At 36.5% G+C, this 19,400-nt stretch overlaps 1 protein-coding gene and 1 long non-coding RNA gene across 2 annotated transcripts in view; one reads left to right on the plus strand and one right to left on the minus strand.

Moving 5' to 3' along the window:
- Positions 1–209: 209 nt before the first annotated feature.
- Positions 210–19,400, plus strand: part of LOC121418155 (uncharacterized secreted protein ARB_06907-like) — a 39,028-nt gene continuing 19,837 nt past the window's right edge. The window contains exons 1-6 of the mRNA XM_041611873.1: positions 210–332; positions 14,692–14,796; positions 16,131–16,195; positions 16,989–17,110; positions 17,326–17,483; positions 18,597–18,686. Coding sequence (XP_041467807.1) covers positions 213–332; positions 14,692–14,796; positions 16,131–16,195; positions 16,989–17,110; positions 17,326–17,483; positions 18,597–18,686 — 660 coding nt within the window. The 5' untranslated portion in view covers positions 210–212. The remainder of the gene's footprint in view (positions 333–14,691; positions 14,797–16,130; positions 16,196–16,988; positions 17,111–17,325; positions 17,484–18,596; positions 18,687–19,400) is intronic.
- Positions 6,725–11,255, minus strand: LOC121418156. The gene is made up of 2 exons (XR_005970426.1): positions 9,970–11,255; positions 6,725–7,052 (listed from the first exon to the last, which is right to left on the minus strand). It is a non-coding gene; the product is annotated as an uncharacterized LOC121418156 (long non-coding RNA).

Consider the following 19,400-nt stretch of genomic DNA (forward strand, 5'->3'; position numbering starts at 1 on the left):
AATAATAATAATAATAATAATAATAATAATAACAATGATAATGATAATAATAATGATAATAATAATGATAATAATAATAATAATAATAATAATAATAATAATAATAATAATAATAATAATAATAATAATAATAATAACAATAATGATACCACATATATCTCTATGTGTATTAATAACTTAACCAACACTACAGGTGGCGTTCCGTATGTTCAATGTGGCAGATTTATGGAGAGCTGAAAATGACGACCATCAAAGCAAAAAATATTTTTTCTTTCATACTTTTTGTTTCCTTTGTTATTGCCTCTGCAGCAGCAAAGAGAAAAGAAATTCAGGTAAATTTGAATGACTCATTTCTTTTGTCCCTTGTGTCAAAAGTTGATTTGTAACATGGTTTGCTACGAATAAGTAATCTATCACGCCACTCGGCTGAACCAGCGGAACACGCTCATCGAACTATGCCTACGGCGTCGGGCTGCAGATCAGCGAAGACCTGTCGTAGGTCGAGATGCGGCGTTGTGAAGTTGAACGATCGTTGATAATGATACTTTGCAGCTCGATCAATAGACCAAAAGCTTCAGTCTCTGTATTTTGGTTGTTCTGCTGAACTGCGTTGGCCCACTCACCAATACATAGACTGAAAAGCTTGGAGGCCCGGACGTACAGACAACGTATTTTAGCAGTAACGTTAGATCGAACAGCGGGAACCCGATTTTCCGATTGTTTTTTGTACATAAAATGTCATATTACGAAAAAAAAATCACATCCATATTTACGAAAAAATGTTTAAAATTCAGAAATATCGTACCTTAGACCTCATTTACCGCTAGTTCTTTTGAAATGATGATCGAAACATCGTCATCTTCGATCCTTTCGTTGGTCAAGGTAAGTTGCCATCTTTTTGGATGACGTCTTCATCATTACAGACGTATTTACCAGTCGCTACCTAACGCGATTTGTGCCGCTGCTTTGCGCTGCGCTTGGACATATTGATGTGCGTGCGTTCGGAACTTGTCGCTCGCATTGATTGGCCAAGATATCGAAAATTTAATCGGAACGCCTTGATAAAAGCACAACTCGTTGACGGCTGCCATATTTTCCTCTCCGGCAGATCGGTCAAAAAATAAGGAATAACCCGGGGAAAAACTCATCGGTAACGTATATTTTCAAAATATTGTAGCGGCACAGCTTTGCAAGACGGCCGTGGCCGCCCACCGTCTTGCGCTGCCCACGTACAAAAAAAGGACGGGAGTCAAAGAATGACAAGTTCGATGAAGTTAAGTTGTGTATCAGGTTTTATTCTAAATCAAAGTCAAATTACATGCTGGATAATAATAAATGCAGAGATGCCAACCCTCCCGATTTCATCGGGAGGCTCCCGAAAATTCATCCCAACTCCCGCCCTTACGATTACCATCCTTATCCTCCCGAAATTACAATTTTTTTGCATTGATCAAATTGGATTGGAAGGACATGTATCGTCTGCTAACTTTAGCATGTAGGGTCATTCCATAAAGGTCGGACGTACATTCGGACACATTTAAGAGCTGTATCTCCTTTAATTTGATGGCAGTGTTTTATTTATTTTAGTACATCATAACATGTGACCTAGGTTATCATTACACCATGACAGGACCAGGCTGCAATATGAAGAATAGAAAATATGGGCAAAAATGTGAGGGGTCGGACGTACATCAGACGAAAGCAGGTTTTATGCTTTTAGATTTCATGTCAAAATCTCTGTGATTTTTGTGTTGCAGGTACTAAAATTCTAATATGAGGTGATAGCTAAAGGATGAATCTTACAAGAAATGAAGCAAAGAAATTGATAGGCATTGCCTTGTTTTAGTTACAGGCTGATCTATTTGGGGTCGGACGTACACTTTGAAGGGGTCGGACGTACATTGTGCAAAATATTTGCACACTGTACGTCCGACCCCCTTTGAAGATCAGTTACACAAAACATAGACATTCTAAACTGGATTTTTTTTAATATACATATTGTTTGGTTAGTTGTCTTTCACATAAGACAGAATTAACAAATGAATCTAATGCTGGTGAAGAGTTATGCTTGATTAAAGTTGACATGTATTCAGACAGTGTACGTCCGACCCCCATACTGATTTTCGTACAGTCAAGCAAAATGCACCTCATATCTATTACAAATGAGTCAGTGGGTTTAAACTGTTTCCATTTTGATATCTACATTTTTAGATCACATCAATAATGAAACAACTCAACTATTCACACAATGCAGAATACTGTTAAACTTCAAGTAAAATGTATTTTTTTAATGGTTTGCAAAAGACATGACAAAGAATTTCTTCAACATTAACAAAACTTGTTCTGTTACAAACTTTGTTTTTACAAGGTGGGTTACGAACCATGAGTCTTCCCTGATGTTGCAATAAAAAAAAATGCAATATGACCTTTTGACCCCTAGATGACCTTTGATCTCTCCATCCTCAAGAACAGTATGTAATTTTTCCCACTGATCGTTTTCTTCCAAGTTTGGGCAAAATTAATGCAGAAATATGTCATTTGACATTTTTACACCTAGATGACATTTGACCTCTCCATCCTCTTTAACAAATATGTGGTACTACCCACTGATAATTTGTTCCAAGTTTGAATACATTTGAATACAATACACATAAAAAAACTACCAGTATCAAAAGTTAACTTTTGATCCCTAGAAAGCTTGAACAATTGACCTTGAATAACAAAATGAGCAAAAGTGACCTATTGACCCCTTAAAAAACCTTAGGAATTATCATCTTCATCAACAAAAATATTGTATTACCCTCTGATTTTGTATTTCAAGTTTGAACAATATTGATGCAAACAAAAAAATTGATTTAAACAAAATCTGTCAGAAAATGACTAAATGGCCTCCTATCTTTTGACCTTTTGACCCCTAGATGACCTTTGACCTCATCAACACGCACATGGTATCAACCAACGATCATTTGTACCAAGTTTGAACAAGGTTGATGCAGAAATAAAGAAATGAGAACAAGTCAAAATTAAATGAATAACCCTTCACATTTTCTTAACTTACACCCCTATAGGCAAAAGTAGAATAGTCTAGACATCCATGTATCATTACAGCAAATGGGCAGATCTATTTCTCATAGAGGGGCAATTGCTGTACCTGAGATTGAGGGGAAGGGGCAATTTCTACTTTTATATGGAACTTCTTTGTTTATTAAATTTCTCATGTATTTGTAGGTTTTTACTTTTTATTTTCTTTTTTAATTTTCTGCAGGCTGTTATTCAGTCATAATTACCACTAAATTCATTAGGTTACATGTATGTGATAATTTGAGATGAAGGAAGGCAGTTTCCATTGAATATGCACACAATACACAAATAAATCACCATTTCTTGAAGATGATATCATCATTTAAAAATCTACATGTTGTCAAAAATGTGAGGTATTCTTTGTGAAATTTGTCTCAAAACTTGTGCAAGACTTCAAAGAAAAAACGAATAAAACTATACAGCTATATCAGGGTGTGTTAAAGAACTATCATGCAAAATGTTAAAGATGGAAGGTGAATTTTGCCCCCAGTATTTGTTGGGTTAAGAAATACAAAAAAGGTCATTTTAAACTAGATTGAAATTGAAATTTGTATTCAATTTTGAAAGATTGATATGAGTAAAAGATGTTATGATATTAAACTTTTGCAAAAAACATCTGAGCAGTGAAAGATAACTTCATAAAAAAAAGTTTCAAAGGGGTCGGACGTACAGGGGGTCGGACGTACAAAAAAGTTGTACGTCCGACCCCCACTTATCTTGAAATCCCGGACTAGTGGTGAGCTACCTTCTGGTGTATATATTAAACAAACCAAGCTTGCTTTGCATCTGACTTTGGGAAAATTTATCTGCTTTTGTTTTGCTTGTAAGAAAAAAAGTGTATGTGAAAAGGGGTCGGACGTACATTTGAAAGTGCCTGCTTTTAATATATTCGGTTTAAGAAATTTAAGAAAAATAGAAAAAACCTAACTTATTTTTTAGAAACCTGACATAATAACAACTTGGACAACATCCAACTTTAATTATTTCAAAGCTTATAAAAGGTTTAAAATTTGTTGCAAACTTGACCTTTGAAAATAAGTAAAATTCTGTTTTGTTGCTATGGTGATTTCAATACCTTGTCAAAATGAAACGATACATTGTTTGAAATTATTTCTTTCAGATTTATACATTTCAGTTTCTTAGCTTTCATGTGATACCTAATTTGTTTTGTTTGTAGGATTTTGTAATTTTGACCAAAAGGTTTACTATTTTATGGAACTGCCCTGTAGTAACTCCATTACGTTCGCTGCTACTAAATTCTGTGTGAAAAGTAGACAAATAAGGAGCAGCGAAAAGCTGGTGCATGTGATATGCCCAACGGGAATCCACTGTGCACCAGGCCGGTAGGCCCGGCTAGCTTCGCGAGGCGTGTGCGCTCGCGGCCACTGGATTTGTCGAGTCGTGTGATGGAATATCGGTGTGTGATTTCGGCGTATTGATGGGTTGATATTGACACGAAATGGCGGAAAATCAACAAAAGAAGACCAAGAAATGGTCTCAGAAGTATAAGACTGAATATAGTCTCCAGTACCTGTGTGTTCGGAAGTCGGAAAGAGGAATTTACCATGCATTTTGCGCAATTTGCAGCGTGGACATTTCAGTTTAGCAGGGAGGTCGTGATGATAATTCGGAAGCACTTTCATTCGGGAGCAAACGGCATAGGCCTAGCCTACGGACGCGGACATTGCGATGACAAGATCTTCGACTTCGAGGTCCACTAGTACCCTGTTGTCTTTATTTCACCAAGCAAGGGACCAGCGCTGAGCTTTTCTTTACTGGATTTATAGTGGAACATAACCTGCCTATAGCCGATAGTGATAATTCATCCTTATTATTGTTGTTGAACAGGTACTTCTTTTGTCCCCTCATTTTTTATAAATAACATGTGAAAATGCATATTTGATATTTTTGATGTTAAAAAAGTGGGAACAATGTTTATTTCAAAACATGTGAAATGCCCCAAAATAAGGGTCAGATTGCACCAGAGAGCATCTAGAAACCCAGAGCTTCCAGGGCCCTAAGGCGGGCCCCCGGACCCCGGTCGCAAGGGTCGAGCGCTCTGCGCTCGAGATGTGCGCTACGCGCACATAATTTGGTGGCGGTTGCAAATCCTCCCTAATTCTGATTTCCAAAAGTTGGCATCTCTATAAATGTCGCATCTCTGGGCTGGACGACCGACGACAGACAAAAATCAAACCGACATGGCCTACGGCGGCAAAACAAATCGGGAACGAAAAACTGCCCCTTGGCAACTAATCACTCCCTTTTTATCCCCTTTTTGGTCAAACACCGCGTGGCGAAAAAGCCTTTCCAAGTCGACCCTATCACCTTTGGTGTAATGTGCGAAATTAATCCGCCTATAATGTAAGTATATAAAACGGAACTTAATTATTGTGTACCCCGATTCCAAATTCAAGTTCTTCGGCTTTCCATTATTCTTCCAACTTACGTAACTCTCTTAACCACTCCCCCAACTGCTCTCTCAGTCAATTAATCCTCTTTTGCGACTCTTGTCACTTCAGCCACTCCTACTCACAGCTCACTTCCACCAAGGAATTCACCCGTTGCTTCCACACCTGTTCACACTCTCGCTCTCTCTCTCTTTAATCACTGAAGAATGCAAGCGAGCCGAAGAACATGAATAAGAAGCAAAGTAGTAAATAACTGAAGTTCCAATGGACTTCTATTAGTCCTGAACGCCTAGCAACCCAGTCAGTTTGCCCTCTTTCACTTCCACATTCCAATCGCTAGCCTGGCCCAGAAAAACTAGCAAACGAAATCAACACCTTTAAGGAATGTAAACAATGGAAGAAGGCGAACGAACTTCTTTACCCAAACAAACAAATCTCTATTTTCCATCCCGCTATAACTCTCCCCTACTGAATCGATCTGTTCCATAAGATCGCAAAAAATAAGGAAAAAAAGATTTGTTGATACTGACGGTCGTCCATCCATGACACTTACAATTTGTCATAAACAATATAAACATTTCAACATCGTTCTATATTTATGCCAAATATTGTTATTTCAAAATCTTCCCTTTTTGGCAAATAAATTGCATGTATATACATTGTACCTGTACCTTCAATTAAAAATAGGATTTGGAGAGCTTCCATCAGGGGAATGTCAACGTATAGGCATTGGGAAGTGGATGACCCAAGCTTCCTGCTGCTTCATCGATGACATCACCCCTTCAAAGATGAACACTCCAGACCCCTGAAAAAATGAATTGAAAGGTTTAGTTACAAATTCAACCTCTAAACATCTATTAAACCTTCATTATACCTCTTATGCACAACTAGTTATATCAAAAATATTGATTGAAAACTATAAATAACCCGAGTTAACAAGTGCATGTTTTATGTCCAAAATGATACTAAAAAAAATATTTTGCATCAGCATACTTGTATAATGCCCTAGTAAAAGTGTTTATTAATCAATCGAACATTAATCAATGGATGGGTTGTAATTGTAAACCATGAACAATCAACTTCAGGCATTATATATCAACCATGAACATGCATCATAAACAGTAAACAATAAATATTTTGATATTGGACAGCATGCATGCACATGTTAGACCTCGCTCTGCTATGCTTACAAATAATGACGGTTATTCTGAAAGTTACTATTATTTTATGTGTTATACTTTCAGAATCATTACTTTACAGTGTTTTTTTTTTTTTTTTTTTATGTACAATTCATCCTTTGCTTCCAAACAGATGACATAGTGCACCTCTAAGGTAAACTTCCACATTAAAAATATAACAATTGTTTAAAAAAATCCCTTTTTTCATTTGTTCAAATTTTACAAGTCCTTTTACATGGACAAAAAAAATAACCCAAACATTACTTGTTTTCTACCATTTACCAAGACTTTGGGATGATGTCAACACTACCATCAGAGGTGGATATCCCATGCCTCCTCCAGTTCCGTTTGACACCATCCTGCCGTCTGATATGTAGTTTTCCTATAAGGACAAATATAATTACATATTTACAGATTAATTAATATCACAAAATATATTAAATGATCCATGTCGGCAAACCAAACTGGGCCAGTCAATCAATAGAACCAAGCAATCATACATATAACTCATAATCACTAATGTACATCATTTATCCCACAATAAAAAACTAATTAAATCCAAAAATGTGTCTGACAAAAACTTACTATTCTACGTAGGTATAGCTCCTTCCCCCTTTCTGTTATGGGGTGCATCCGGCAGGGAAGGGTGCTCCCAAACCCAGAACAGATCCCTATGTATTTGTATTATGTACCATTCTTTCAAAGTTGAGTCCCCTTCTCCAAAACATCTCAATATTAGTTATTTACCACCTACTTCCAAATTCATGCTCCTTACCCCACTCCCTACTAATCGTTTCACAAATAATAAAACTGTCATCGTCATAAATAATTGAAGGCGGAGTCCAGCCCAGAGACCCAAGGTAAATTTTTAATTGTTTACTTATTACTTTATTTTTCCAATACAGACTTAGGTAAGTTGTATGGATTAGAATGAATGCCTTTATTTTGTCTTTAAGATCTCATCTGGACGACACTTGTTCCGCCTCTGGTACGCCCACTTGTACGCCCCCATCCGTACTCTGGTTAGACCAGTACTCTCCCCTACTGTTTCTGTAGTTACTCTTTCTGGTACTAAAACATATTCATCCTCAAAATCTTTTCTAGAATCCTTGTAGCTAGCAATGATTTTCCTTCTCTCATAACCCAAAATCTTCCATATTTTGGTCAACCACTTCTGATTCAGAAGGTACTTTCGTTACTAGCCTACGATTCACTATCTTTGGATTACCTCCATTAAGGTCGGATACGATAAATATCCTCAGTAGGATTTATCCAATCAACATATAATTCATCAAAACAAACATTCTCCAACTTGTGTCTTTTACTAAAAGCACACTTCTTTAAGTAAACAAGAGATCCTATGCCCAGGGGAGGGGACTTGCAGAGATATTTGCATCAGCTCGGGCCTTATTCCGGGCTGCTAACTTGTCGGTCCTTTCTCTGACAACCTTTTGAGCCCTCTCAACCAACTCGGCTTGTTCTTTAACAAAGTCTTGTTCCCATTCTACATCAGACACACCCAACAAATGATCTAAAGGAATACGCTCTTTCCTACCAAACATAAGAGCAAAAGGGCTGACCCTCGTAGTTTCGTGGGGGGTGGTATTATACATGTAGACAAGATGAGGCAATAATTCAGGCCATCTACGTCTATCACGCTGATCCAGCGCTATGAATTCTATTTGGAATTCCATACTTTGTGAACCAGTGCTCTTGTAGAGCTTTAGCTACTGTTGAGGCGTGTTGATTTCTACAAGGGATTGCCTGAGCTAATTTCGTATATACATCTGTAATAACAAGTACATCCTCAAATCCTCCCTTACCAGGATCTAACTTAACAAAATCAATAGCAATAATTTCCAATGGACTAAATGCCATTAGATGTCTCATTGGGGTTCTTACCCGAGGCTGCATCTCCTTTGCCTTAGCACATTTAATACATCTTTTAACATAAAATTTTATATCACGAGCCATGCCAGGCCAATAAACTCTTTGACCTAGCTAATTGTTCAGTTTTATTTCTACCTTGATGTCCCCATTCATCAAGACATCCAACTAAAATACTCTTACGCAAACACTGTGGGAGTAAAATTTGAAATATATTACCAAATAAAGGATCAAGAACCTTCCTTCCTAATATTCCATCTTTAACAGTAAAATTAGACCATTGATATAACCATTGTTTCAAACTATCCGGTTCTAAAAAACGTGCGGGAAATTTATCCCCCGGTTTCCAGTGCGCACTCCACCGTTCCCACACAAATCTCAGTTCTGGGTCCATTTTCTGCATTTGAATGAGTTGTTCAGGTGAAAAGGAAGGAAACAAATTAGAAAAAGTGGTCCCTAACAAATTTTCCTGGTCAGAAACACCAGACTTCGATTGGATTTCATAAAAGGCTTGCTGCAAAGATTGCACAGTTTATTTCTTTCCAAAATGTTTTTGAAATAGTTCAATAATACTTTTAGTATCTTATTTCCCCGAAAAACAACTTTTTTTACGTGCTGCACCTTCCAAATTTGCTCTGATTATGCCGCACTTTTTGAGTTTCAGAGATTTGGTATTGTTCACAATAAAGATCTATTTCTTCTAACCATTTGGTAAGGGAAATGCCACCTTGTCCAGAAAATCTCTCAAGTCTGGTACTTCTATCACTAGGGGTAAACCTACACCTTTGTAATGCTCCGGTTAAACCGGTTACTAAATCTTCAACTAACTTTTCAGCCATAATTTTACTATGTATATGTGAATACTACTGAAAGGAGACGCAACCTCAACTACGATAAACCTTCAGTTATAACACTTATAAAATAGTCCACTATCTAACTCTGGGAGAGAAAGGTAACCAATCGAACCAGACGCAGAACCTAGGAAAAAAGGCATTTAGTTAAAATTGTGAAATGTGTAAGTCCAGATCACAATAAACATTGGGGGTCTGACATAAAGGTAAGCACAAAAGACTGCAAATTCTATATAGATTTTCTGAAGATGTATTTTCATGTGTTGCCAAAGAACACTACCAGAATCTAGATTTTTACTATTATTATTCTGTCTAGTGGTGTATTTGCAGAATTTATTTGTGCTATCTCCTTCAGATCCCAATGCACACTAATGCAAAACAGACATAATAACAAACTGCATAGCTACACACATATCTTAACACATCGTCATGTTGAGAAGATAACGAGTTCATATCTTTTCAGATACATATCAAGCATATCTTATAGTTTGTAATATGAGAGTCTACATTAAATGTGAATGACTGTTCTGGAAAAATCTTAACAAGGGCTTCACTACATACCAGCGACTCCTGCTGCTTCACTCGCCAAGGCTATCGGCTTCCAAACGACAGTGCCAGCTTCCACCGTCGAAGATATCGAAGACAGGGTCTACCACACCACGTCGATGACGAAGATGAAGGGCCGTGTCGAAGCGTTGGTTGGAAGAACGATGTCTCGGAGCTCCTCGATAGCGTCCAACTCCCCGAGCCGGACTAGCGCCTGCGGCCTTCAGTACCTAACCTCAATCCATCCTCATGAGACGACCAAAGGAAAAGCAATCGCCCTGCTGAGTTCCTTTACAGCCCCTTCCAAGACGATTCTCGCGCAGTTAAACGACTCCTCTCACCGCAGTGTAATGTGAAATCACCAGACTTCGTCGGTACCAACTAATCCGGAGGGTTTTAGTGGAAACCAGCTATGCTACCCCGTCAGGTCTATTTGCAGTGGTTTTCACAGGTCCCTCGACTCCTCGCTACAATGCAGCCACGCGTGAGTCCCAGGACGAAGGGTTCTTTCTCCTGAGCTCAACGGCACATGTAAGGTCCCAACGTCGAAAACCCGGGCGATGTGGGGGCTCAATCCAACCCCTGCAGCTGAATTTCTCTCTCCAACGTTAAAGTTAAAATAATATCAATTCACATCCTCGAACAAAAAATAAGCCGGAACCGGTGACATGAAGTGAAGCTCTCCTTGTTGAATTTATCTCAATGTCCGATAAACATTGTGTTTATGCGTAAAACCAGACTGAAGGACTAAAACGTTCCCCGAACATGCTGAAGATGACGGTCGACCCCATCCGTACTACCAATTTTGTAGCGGCACAGCTTTGCAAGACGGCCGGTGGCCGCCCACCGTCTTGCGCTGCCCACGTACAAAAAAAGGACGGGAGTCAAAGAATGACAAGTTCGATGAAGTTAAGTTGTGTATCAGGTTTTATTCTAAATCAAAGTCAAATTACATGCTGGATAATAATAAATGTCGCATCTCTGGGCTGGACGACCGACGACAGACAAAAATCAAACCGACATGGCCTACGGCGGCAAAACAAATCGGGAACGAAAAACTGCCCCTTGGCAACTAATCACTCCCTTTTTATCCCCTTTTTGGTCAAACACCGCGTGGCGAAAAAGCCTTTCCAAGTCGACCCTATCACCTTTGGTGTAATGTGCGAAATTAATCCGCCTATAATGTAAGTATATAAAACGGAACTTAATTATTGTGTACTCCGATTCCAAATTCAAGTTCTTCGGCTTTCCATTATTCTTCCAACTTACGTAACTCTCTTAACCACTCCCCCAACTGCTCTCTCAGTCAATTAATCCTCTTTTGCGACTCTTGTCACTTCAGCCACTCCCACTCACAGCTCACTTCCACCAAGGAATTCACTCCTTGCTTCCACACCTGTTCACACTCTCGCTCTCTCTCTCTTTAATCACTGAAGAATGCAAGCGAGCCGAAGAACATGAATAAGAAGCAAAGTAGTAAATAACTGAAGTTCCAATGGACTTCTATTAGTCCTGAACGCCTAGCAACCCAGTCAGTTTGCCCTCTTTCACTTCCACATTCCAATCGCTAGCCTGGCCCAGAAAAACTAGCAAACGAAATCAACACCTTTAAGGAATGTAAACAATGGAAGAAGGCGAACGAACTTCTTTACCCAAACAAACAAATCTCTATTTTCCATCCCGCTATAATATTATAAACTGTATATGATATCAATAGAAAGATTAGAGTCTAACGAATATAGTGGACCTTCGTCCAAGATAATATAATGTCATTTAGAATCTAAAAGAAGTAACAAATCTGGACAAAACCCGTCCGCCGAATTGTCGGACCAGATTACACATGAAGGCTCGTACTGACACATTGCCGTCGGTAAATGGGGATTGTAGTAAAATGTCAGAAATTGTTGAATAAATCCCCAGAAACGACGGTTATTGCTGTCTACTCGATCAACTGCTTTACTTTTAGAATATAACTCTAAAGAGGGTGTTACAATGTCTATGAGTATGATACTACGATGTCTCTATCTAACTAGCATGCAACCTAACCCAGGCGGGAGCTCCCTGGGTCAAATAGCCTAAATACAACCGTACTGTGCAACAAAATCATTCATGAATCATGGCATGGACCAGTGGCGTACCGTGGGTCATGGCATTGGGGGGGCACCAGCAAAAATTTTGAGTCACTAAGTGAGCGGCGGAAATGTCGCTCACTGGTCAAATAATGCGAGCGCGAGCTTAAAATTTTTTAAATTCAGACCTAATAAAGGACAATGTAATCAATCTTTTGTAATCATGATACGTACTTGTCTCGCTAAATAATGCGAGCGCGAAGCGCGAGCTGAATTTTTTGTAAATATTGACCCCCAAATAGGAAGATTTTAAGGACTATATTTTAGGAATCCATTAAGATTATACACATCTCACCGTAGTAATCTAATGCGAGTGCCAATAAGCGCTTGCTTATTTTGTTAGGATTGCATCTAAACATGCACATAAAGCACTTGTAATCATGATTAACATACCCATCTCACTAATCAAATCTTGCGAGCGCGAAGCGCGAGCTGAAAATTTAGGAAATTCAGAACTGAAGAGGGGCATTTTAAGGCTTGTTTGTAGGAATCCACGAAGACCATGCATAGTTTACTAACCAAATGATGCGAGCGCGAAGCGCGAGCTGAAAATTTTTGATATTCAGATTAGAAAAAGGGACATTTTAAGGACTGATTCTAGGAATTCATACTTCACCAATCCACTACTGCGAACGTGAGCACGGACAGGAAATGTTTTATATTAAGACCTTAAAATGGGGCAATCACTATAAGTAGTCATGAAAAAGAAGCATACTATTGTACATAAAACAATAATATTAAACTCGAAGTGCGAGGAAATATATTTGGCAGTTTGGTGTATGTGGTGTGGTGGTATATGGTATATGATTATATTTCTCGGTAAACAGACAATGCGAGCACCAGGAACAATGAAGACATAGGCCCTGAGCAAATTATGTCTCATAAAGTTATGAAAAAAATGTTTCTTATGTAGTATAACATAGCATAATTATGATATAATATAACATTATAATGAACAATGTTTTCTTTCCCACTACGTTTCTCTTCCTTTCTCTCTCTTTTTCTTCTTTACCCCTTTTTTTTTTTTTTTTGGTCAGCCGATTGGGGGGGGCACGTGCCCCCCCCATGCCCCCCCCATAGTTACGCCACTGGCATGGACAGTGAATCTGCTGTGAGTTGTAACTTATAATATAAGTAGTGTTGTACTTTTGTAGATGGGTAGATTCATGCAACAAGCAATATTTAAAACGTCTTTAAAACATATATTTTGTTATGAAAAATACTCTGTTCCATTACAGTTATGATTTTTTTCACTATTAGTATTTACTTAGGGATTTTTTTTTTTACCAGAGTGCTCAAACACTTAGATTTTTAGCATACAGTATTTTTAAATTTTGTGTGGCCCTGTAGTACAGTGAAGGCTGTATTTGTGGAAAGTAAACTCTTAACTTTCTACCAATACAGGGCCAACACAAAAAATATGCTCAAAATTAAAGATTTACATTTTTGTTTACCAAAGTTGGTCTGAATTGTCACCAAACAACCTATCTTTCTTATTTAGAAAAACAAATTTAATTTTACTTTAGAGCCAAGTTAGACCTATATGATCATGATGATGAATATCAGCAATAAAAACTGACAGTGTCAAAAAATCAAGCATTCATCCTGAAGAACAAGAGAAAATAAGCATTACCAACCTTATTTGACCACACAAAGTCCCAACAGAGGACAAGGTTATATCATAACCTTAATGGTTCAAACAGAGAATAATCAAGTTGCATTGCATTCTAAAAGCTAAACTGGGATGTAGCAAGCAGTATGCTGTGAAGATTTTGCTCTTTCATTTGAGAGGCGAGTCATGTCAGAATTTATATTTGTGTCGGGCAGGTGGCATCCTGAGAGATTATTCCAATCACTGCCATGAATTGGAAAATGATTACCAGTAGTTTAATGATAATAACAACAAGTCTAACTTACATGTACTTTAATGATTATGAGCTGTTTTGCTTACTTCATGTTAATCTGTACACAAATGATAAGTCAATGACAATTAGATGATGTCGCCCTTTCAGTGTTAACAACTAAGAAAGTTACTGCTAAAATAATACCTTGTGAATATTTTCATTTATAAACAATTCTGGACTACAATGCCATTGCCATATGTAAGCACCTCCATTTTTTTCTGTGTGAAATGTTCTTTGGTTGCCATTGTCATGTCTATGGCATTGGCATTGATGCATTGAATGGATCTGATGCCAAAGAAAGCTTGGGCTTTTGATATTTGGAAAATGTGTGTTTTCATTATTTTCCCTAGTCAAAGTTTATAAATAGAGTCATTTGAACCCAATAGTTAATTTGGGCTGGAGATCATGCAACAGTTATTAGATCTATGTTATTTCAGATCTAGATCTACTTTAGTGAAAAAAGATTATAGAATAAAAACATCCTCTCCTATTTTGTTATTGAAAATATTTTTTGAAGACAATGCTAATTCTAGAATAATAGACCACATTAAATTTCTCATATTTCAGTATTTGATAGTGCAAAATCAATCAGTCCTACTTGAAGTGATTGATTTTGCCAATTAATGTTATGATGATGATGATGAAAATCATCATACCATAATCATAGATTATGGGAATTTCCAATCTATTTTCTTCTTTACCAGAAAGGAGCATCCCAGCTCCTTGAAAAAGAAATACAGAAGATTAATGGGGCAATCTGCAAGTCTACAAACTTTCCAAGCATTCAACAGTTGCACTATTCCAATAAGGTAAATGTTATGTAACTGCTCTCAAATCTATTTCATGTTTAATTTTTCTTAAGGAGAAAAGATTTGATACAAGATAATCCATTTTGTATCTCAGACAGGAAGCTGCGCTTAGATTATTAAAGGACAAGTCCACCCAAACCAAAAGTTGATTTGAATAAAAAGAGAAAAATCCAACAAGCATAACACTGACAATTTCATCAGAATGTGATGTAAAATAAGAAAGTTATGACATTTAAAGTTTGCTTAATTTCACAAAACAGTTATATGCACATCCTGGTTGGTATGCAAATGAGGAGACTGATGACATCATCCAGTCACTATTTCTTTTGTATTCTAACGATTAATTCCTCCCTGAACATGTGGAATTAGCCTTGTTTTATGGTTCAGTAAAGTTGTTCTTTATTGTCAAATCTGTAAATAAAAATGATATAATGTATGCTCTAAAAGATAAAAAACAACAAAATAAATAGTGAGTGAGGGGCATCATTGACTGCCTCATTTGCGTGTTACTGAATTGTGCATATTATACCTTTTTTTCTAAATAAGCAAATTAAAATGTCATAACTTTCCTATTTTACATCTGATTTTCATAAAATTTTCAGCGTTTTGCTGGTTTTATTTTTCTCTATTTATTCAAATCAACATAGTGAGGTAAGCGAGGGGCTGCAGAATGTTGAGTTATCCCCCTTTTTTTAGTAACCATGTAAAAAATAATAAATCACCATCTGATTGTGATTTTTCAACAGTGTCAGCCCCTCCCCTTCCAAATCACTCTATCACCCTTGTGGGATATTGGAAGGAATGTTATCAAATGTTGCGTAAAGCCTTGAACGGCTATAGTTTGAAATTGATATCACCCCCCCAAAAAAAGAGAAAATATCTTGAAAATGTGTGGTCACTAATATTATATCAATGATTATCAATTGTGATGAACATGAAAAATCAAAATGAAAATAGTTTTCCCTGCATACATGAACTTGTACATGTAGGATTGAGGAGTCACCCCCCCCCCTCCATTCTACTTCACCTGGGTGGGTTATGGTGAAGATTGATTTTGTACTTTACATGAGGCAAGGTCAAAAGTCTTTGTCAGGTATAGAACAATGAAATAATACAATGTTCTATGTTGCACATTTATCTATAAAGTTTTTGTGATTATGGCCTCATATTATTTTCAAGTATGAAATATAAATAATTCAATAAAATTAATTTTGTTTAATTGCATAACTTTGGCTACTCTAAAGTTATGCCCCAATGTACATATTTACAACTATCTTGTGTTTAAATGAGATAACCTCAATTATTTATGGGTTTATTTTCAACTTATCTCTTAGGTTGATCAAGCTATTGTGTGCCTTCTAAAATCTTTGTCAGCTACAAATTTAAATGGGTGGAATTGGTGAGTATGACATTGCAAAAATGATAGTAGATTAATTTGAACATTTGTTGACATTAAATTTAGTGAGATCCAAGCAAAATACAGCAATGCTGCATTGGAAAGTATTTCTTTCTTTATTATTTTTTTCTGGTAGTTTTTTATTTCTTTGATATTCTACTCCATTATTGGTGTATAAGATGATAATCTTTACATTGTGATATCAATAACGACAATATGATATGTGTACATAATGATTTGAAATCAACAATGACAATATGATGTGTGTTTGATATCAATAACGACAATGTGATATTTGTACATAATGATTTGAAATCAATAACAACAGTATTATATGTGTTTGATATCAATAACGACAATGTGATATGTGTACATAATGATTTGAAATCAATAACAACAGTATTATATGTGTTTGATATCAATAACGACAATGTGATATGTGTACATAATGATTTGACAATATGATTTGTGTACATATTGATTTGAATACAGCGGCAGCTGTATTTGGTACTTGATTATCTATTTCCATGGCATTATTTTTTATTTCTTTATTATTCTACCACTTTGACATTGGTGTATGAAATGATACTCTTAACATTGCGATGTTAATAACATTAGGATGTGTGTATATTGGATTCAAATCCTTTCAAAATGACCTTTTCTGCAAATGTGTAATTCTATTGTTTTTTGGTGATGGAATGTCTCTTTCTGAAGCAGTAAATTAAAAAAAGAAGAATATTGCAGAACAAGCAAATATGATATCAATTTGGTTTCTCATGTTCACATATCTTTGCAGGTCATATCTTGGAAGCCTTTATTCAGAGAGAGGAGAGAAAGCGAAAGCCACAACATGTTTCAAACAAGCAACAAAGCTCATTGGGAAAGTTAGCCAATTTGTAAACCACTGGCATTTCATTGGTAAATCATTTCACTCACAATTATCAAAGCTGAATGTTATTTGCAAGTAGGCCATTTTTAACCATTCAAAGTTATATTCAAATTCTGCCTGTTCTAAAAAGTTTACAATTTTTTGCATAATACATTGCCTATGACAACTATTATTGCTCTGATCAAATAAATCTCAAATGTATAAAGGAGTTCTGAATTTTTTTTCATTAATTTTTGTTTTTCAGGTCCCTTTGTGATTGGAAAGTCTGAAGTTGATGGGGATCCCCTGGAGTTCTGGGGAGGCATTGGGAATGTTTCAAGGCATAGGCATGATAGGAAAGCTGCATTTTATTCTGAACTTGCTGCTGGTGGGGTGATAAAATGGAAAACATATTCTCAAACAGTAAGTCAGTCTTGTATGGTTGACAAAGTTAAGTTTAAACAAACATTTTATCTATACTTGTGCATTTATGATGTTTACTTTGTCCTAAACTTTGTCCAAGCCCCAGCTATATTTCTGAACTTTTACAAAGAAAAGTTCACAGACACTGTCACAACCTGCGTAGTTCTCACAATAATTTGCTCCTTCACATCCCCACCCATGATACAAAGATTACTTTGGGAGATCATGCTTTCAACTGTGCAGCCCCAAATTTATTGAATGGTTTGCAATAATAGATCCTCTGTATCAGTAGAAACGTTCAAAGTGCATTGACTTAAAACCATTGCAATTAATTCCCATACATTATTTTTCCCCCTTTTCTGAATTTGTTTTTCAAGCATTTCATAAGCTCGATTTAATTACAGTGCAGTAGAATATATGCACACAGTTTTTGCACTATATAAATCAGTATAATATAAAATCCTTTTTGGGGTGTTGCAAGAAACTGATTTTCTATTGCAAATTATTAATGAGTATAATTATCCAAAAAAGCAAGTGTAATAGGGTGTAGCAAGAAAGTTTAGTTACAATTGAAAACAAAGACAATTACATTTTTTTTTCAATCAAAGGACTTAAGCTTGGCTTTGGGACTTACAATTAATTTGGATTTGAGATTGCAATGCTCCATTTATGATCATGCCCCTTAAAATGTATTTGGAACTACCAACAAATGAACGATTTACTTATAATAATGTGAAAAGTTTGATACACATGAATTCATAGTTCTCCAAAATGAAGAGTAGCTTTGTGTGAGAAATTACAAAATTCCTTTCAGTGATATTCACAATGTAATCACATGATGATGTGATTAAAATGCGAAAATAACATGTATGTTGCATATTTTGTCTGTAGATTTATGTGCCACTCATAGTTTTACTATTCATGTATTTGTATGATCTTAAATTCATATCCCTTATTCAGGTTATTTGATTTTCCAAAATATCTTTCATATAGTTCAATGTGTTTTTCATACTACTGTATGAGTGATTTATTAATGTGAGAATTATTCATAATTATTGTGTGTGAATAGAATTTGAGCAAATATTCATTTCCTTTTTACTGTCATTAACACAGAAAGCTGGTGAGAGGGTTCAAATAGCACCTGATATCAACTGGAATGACTTGATATCATCTTTAGGATCATTAGCTATTACTGAATGGCAGGTAAATATCATACAAATATACCGGGTTTGAGAAAGTATAGTGGAAATATTTTTGTCCGAGGTTGGTTCGGCAATTACTATTTAACATTGCTGGACCAACCGAGGATAAAATATTTCCACTACACTTTCGAAAGAAATGCCTGGTATATTTGTTTTATATCTCTTCCATAATTAAAGTTTGAATGAAAAATATTGGCAATCTAGCCTTAATTGGCCCTTCTTCATGATCTGGAAAAAATCTGTATCGGCTTAGCTCTAATTTAAGCAAAATTGGCTTATCATTCTAAGCTAGCCAATTTCTGAATAGACGCGGCTACCGTCCTCTCCAAAGCATCAATCAGGATTGGTGGTGTGGCGGCTGTACTAGTGAGTGAGATCGATCTTCTAATAATTCCACTTACTGGTTGTGAAGGTTGTTTTAACTAACCCTGCTGAATTAAAATCAAGCAGTCCAAATCACATTCGATGATCGAATGATGGCCATCATTAATTTTATTTTTAGTATACTGATTCATTGTTAACTAGGAAGACGCGATTTCTCTTTGACAGTTATTTATCGGAGAGTTTATGATTCCAATAGCATTGCATTTTACCTGTGCTGACTGTGCTGCGCTCAGCAGACCCCTAATAAAGCGTCTGCGCCATTGTATCACTAGACTTGCCCAGTGGAGGCAGTCTGTTGTGCGCTGTGCCTGAGTGATTGCGTGGTTTTCAG

This window comes from Lytechinus variegatus, chromosome 7 (assembly GCF_018143015.1).
Source record: "Lytechinus variegatus isolate NC3 chromosome 7, Lvar_3.0, whole genome shotgun sequence".
NCBI lineage: Eukaryota > Metazoa > Echinodermata > Echinoidea > Temnopleuroida > Toxopneustidae > Lytechinus > Lytechinus variegatus.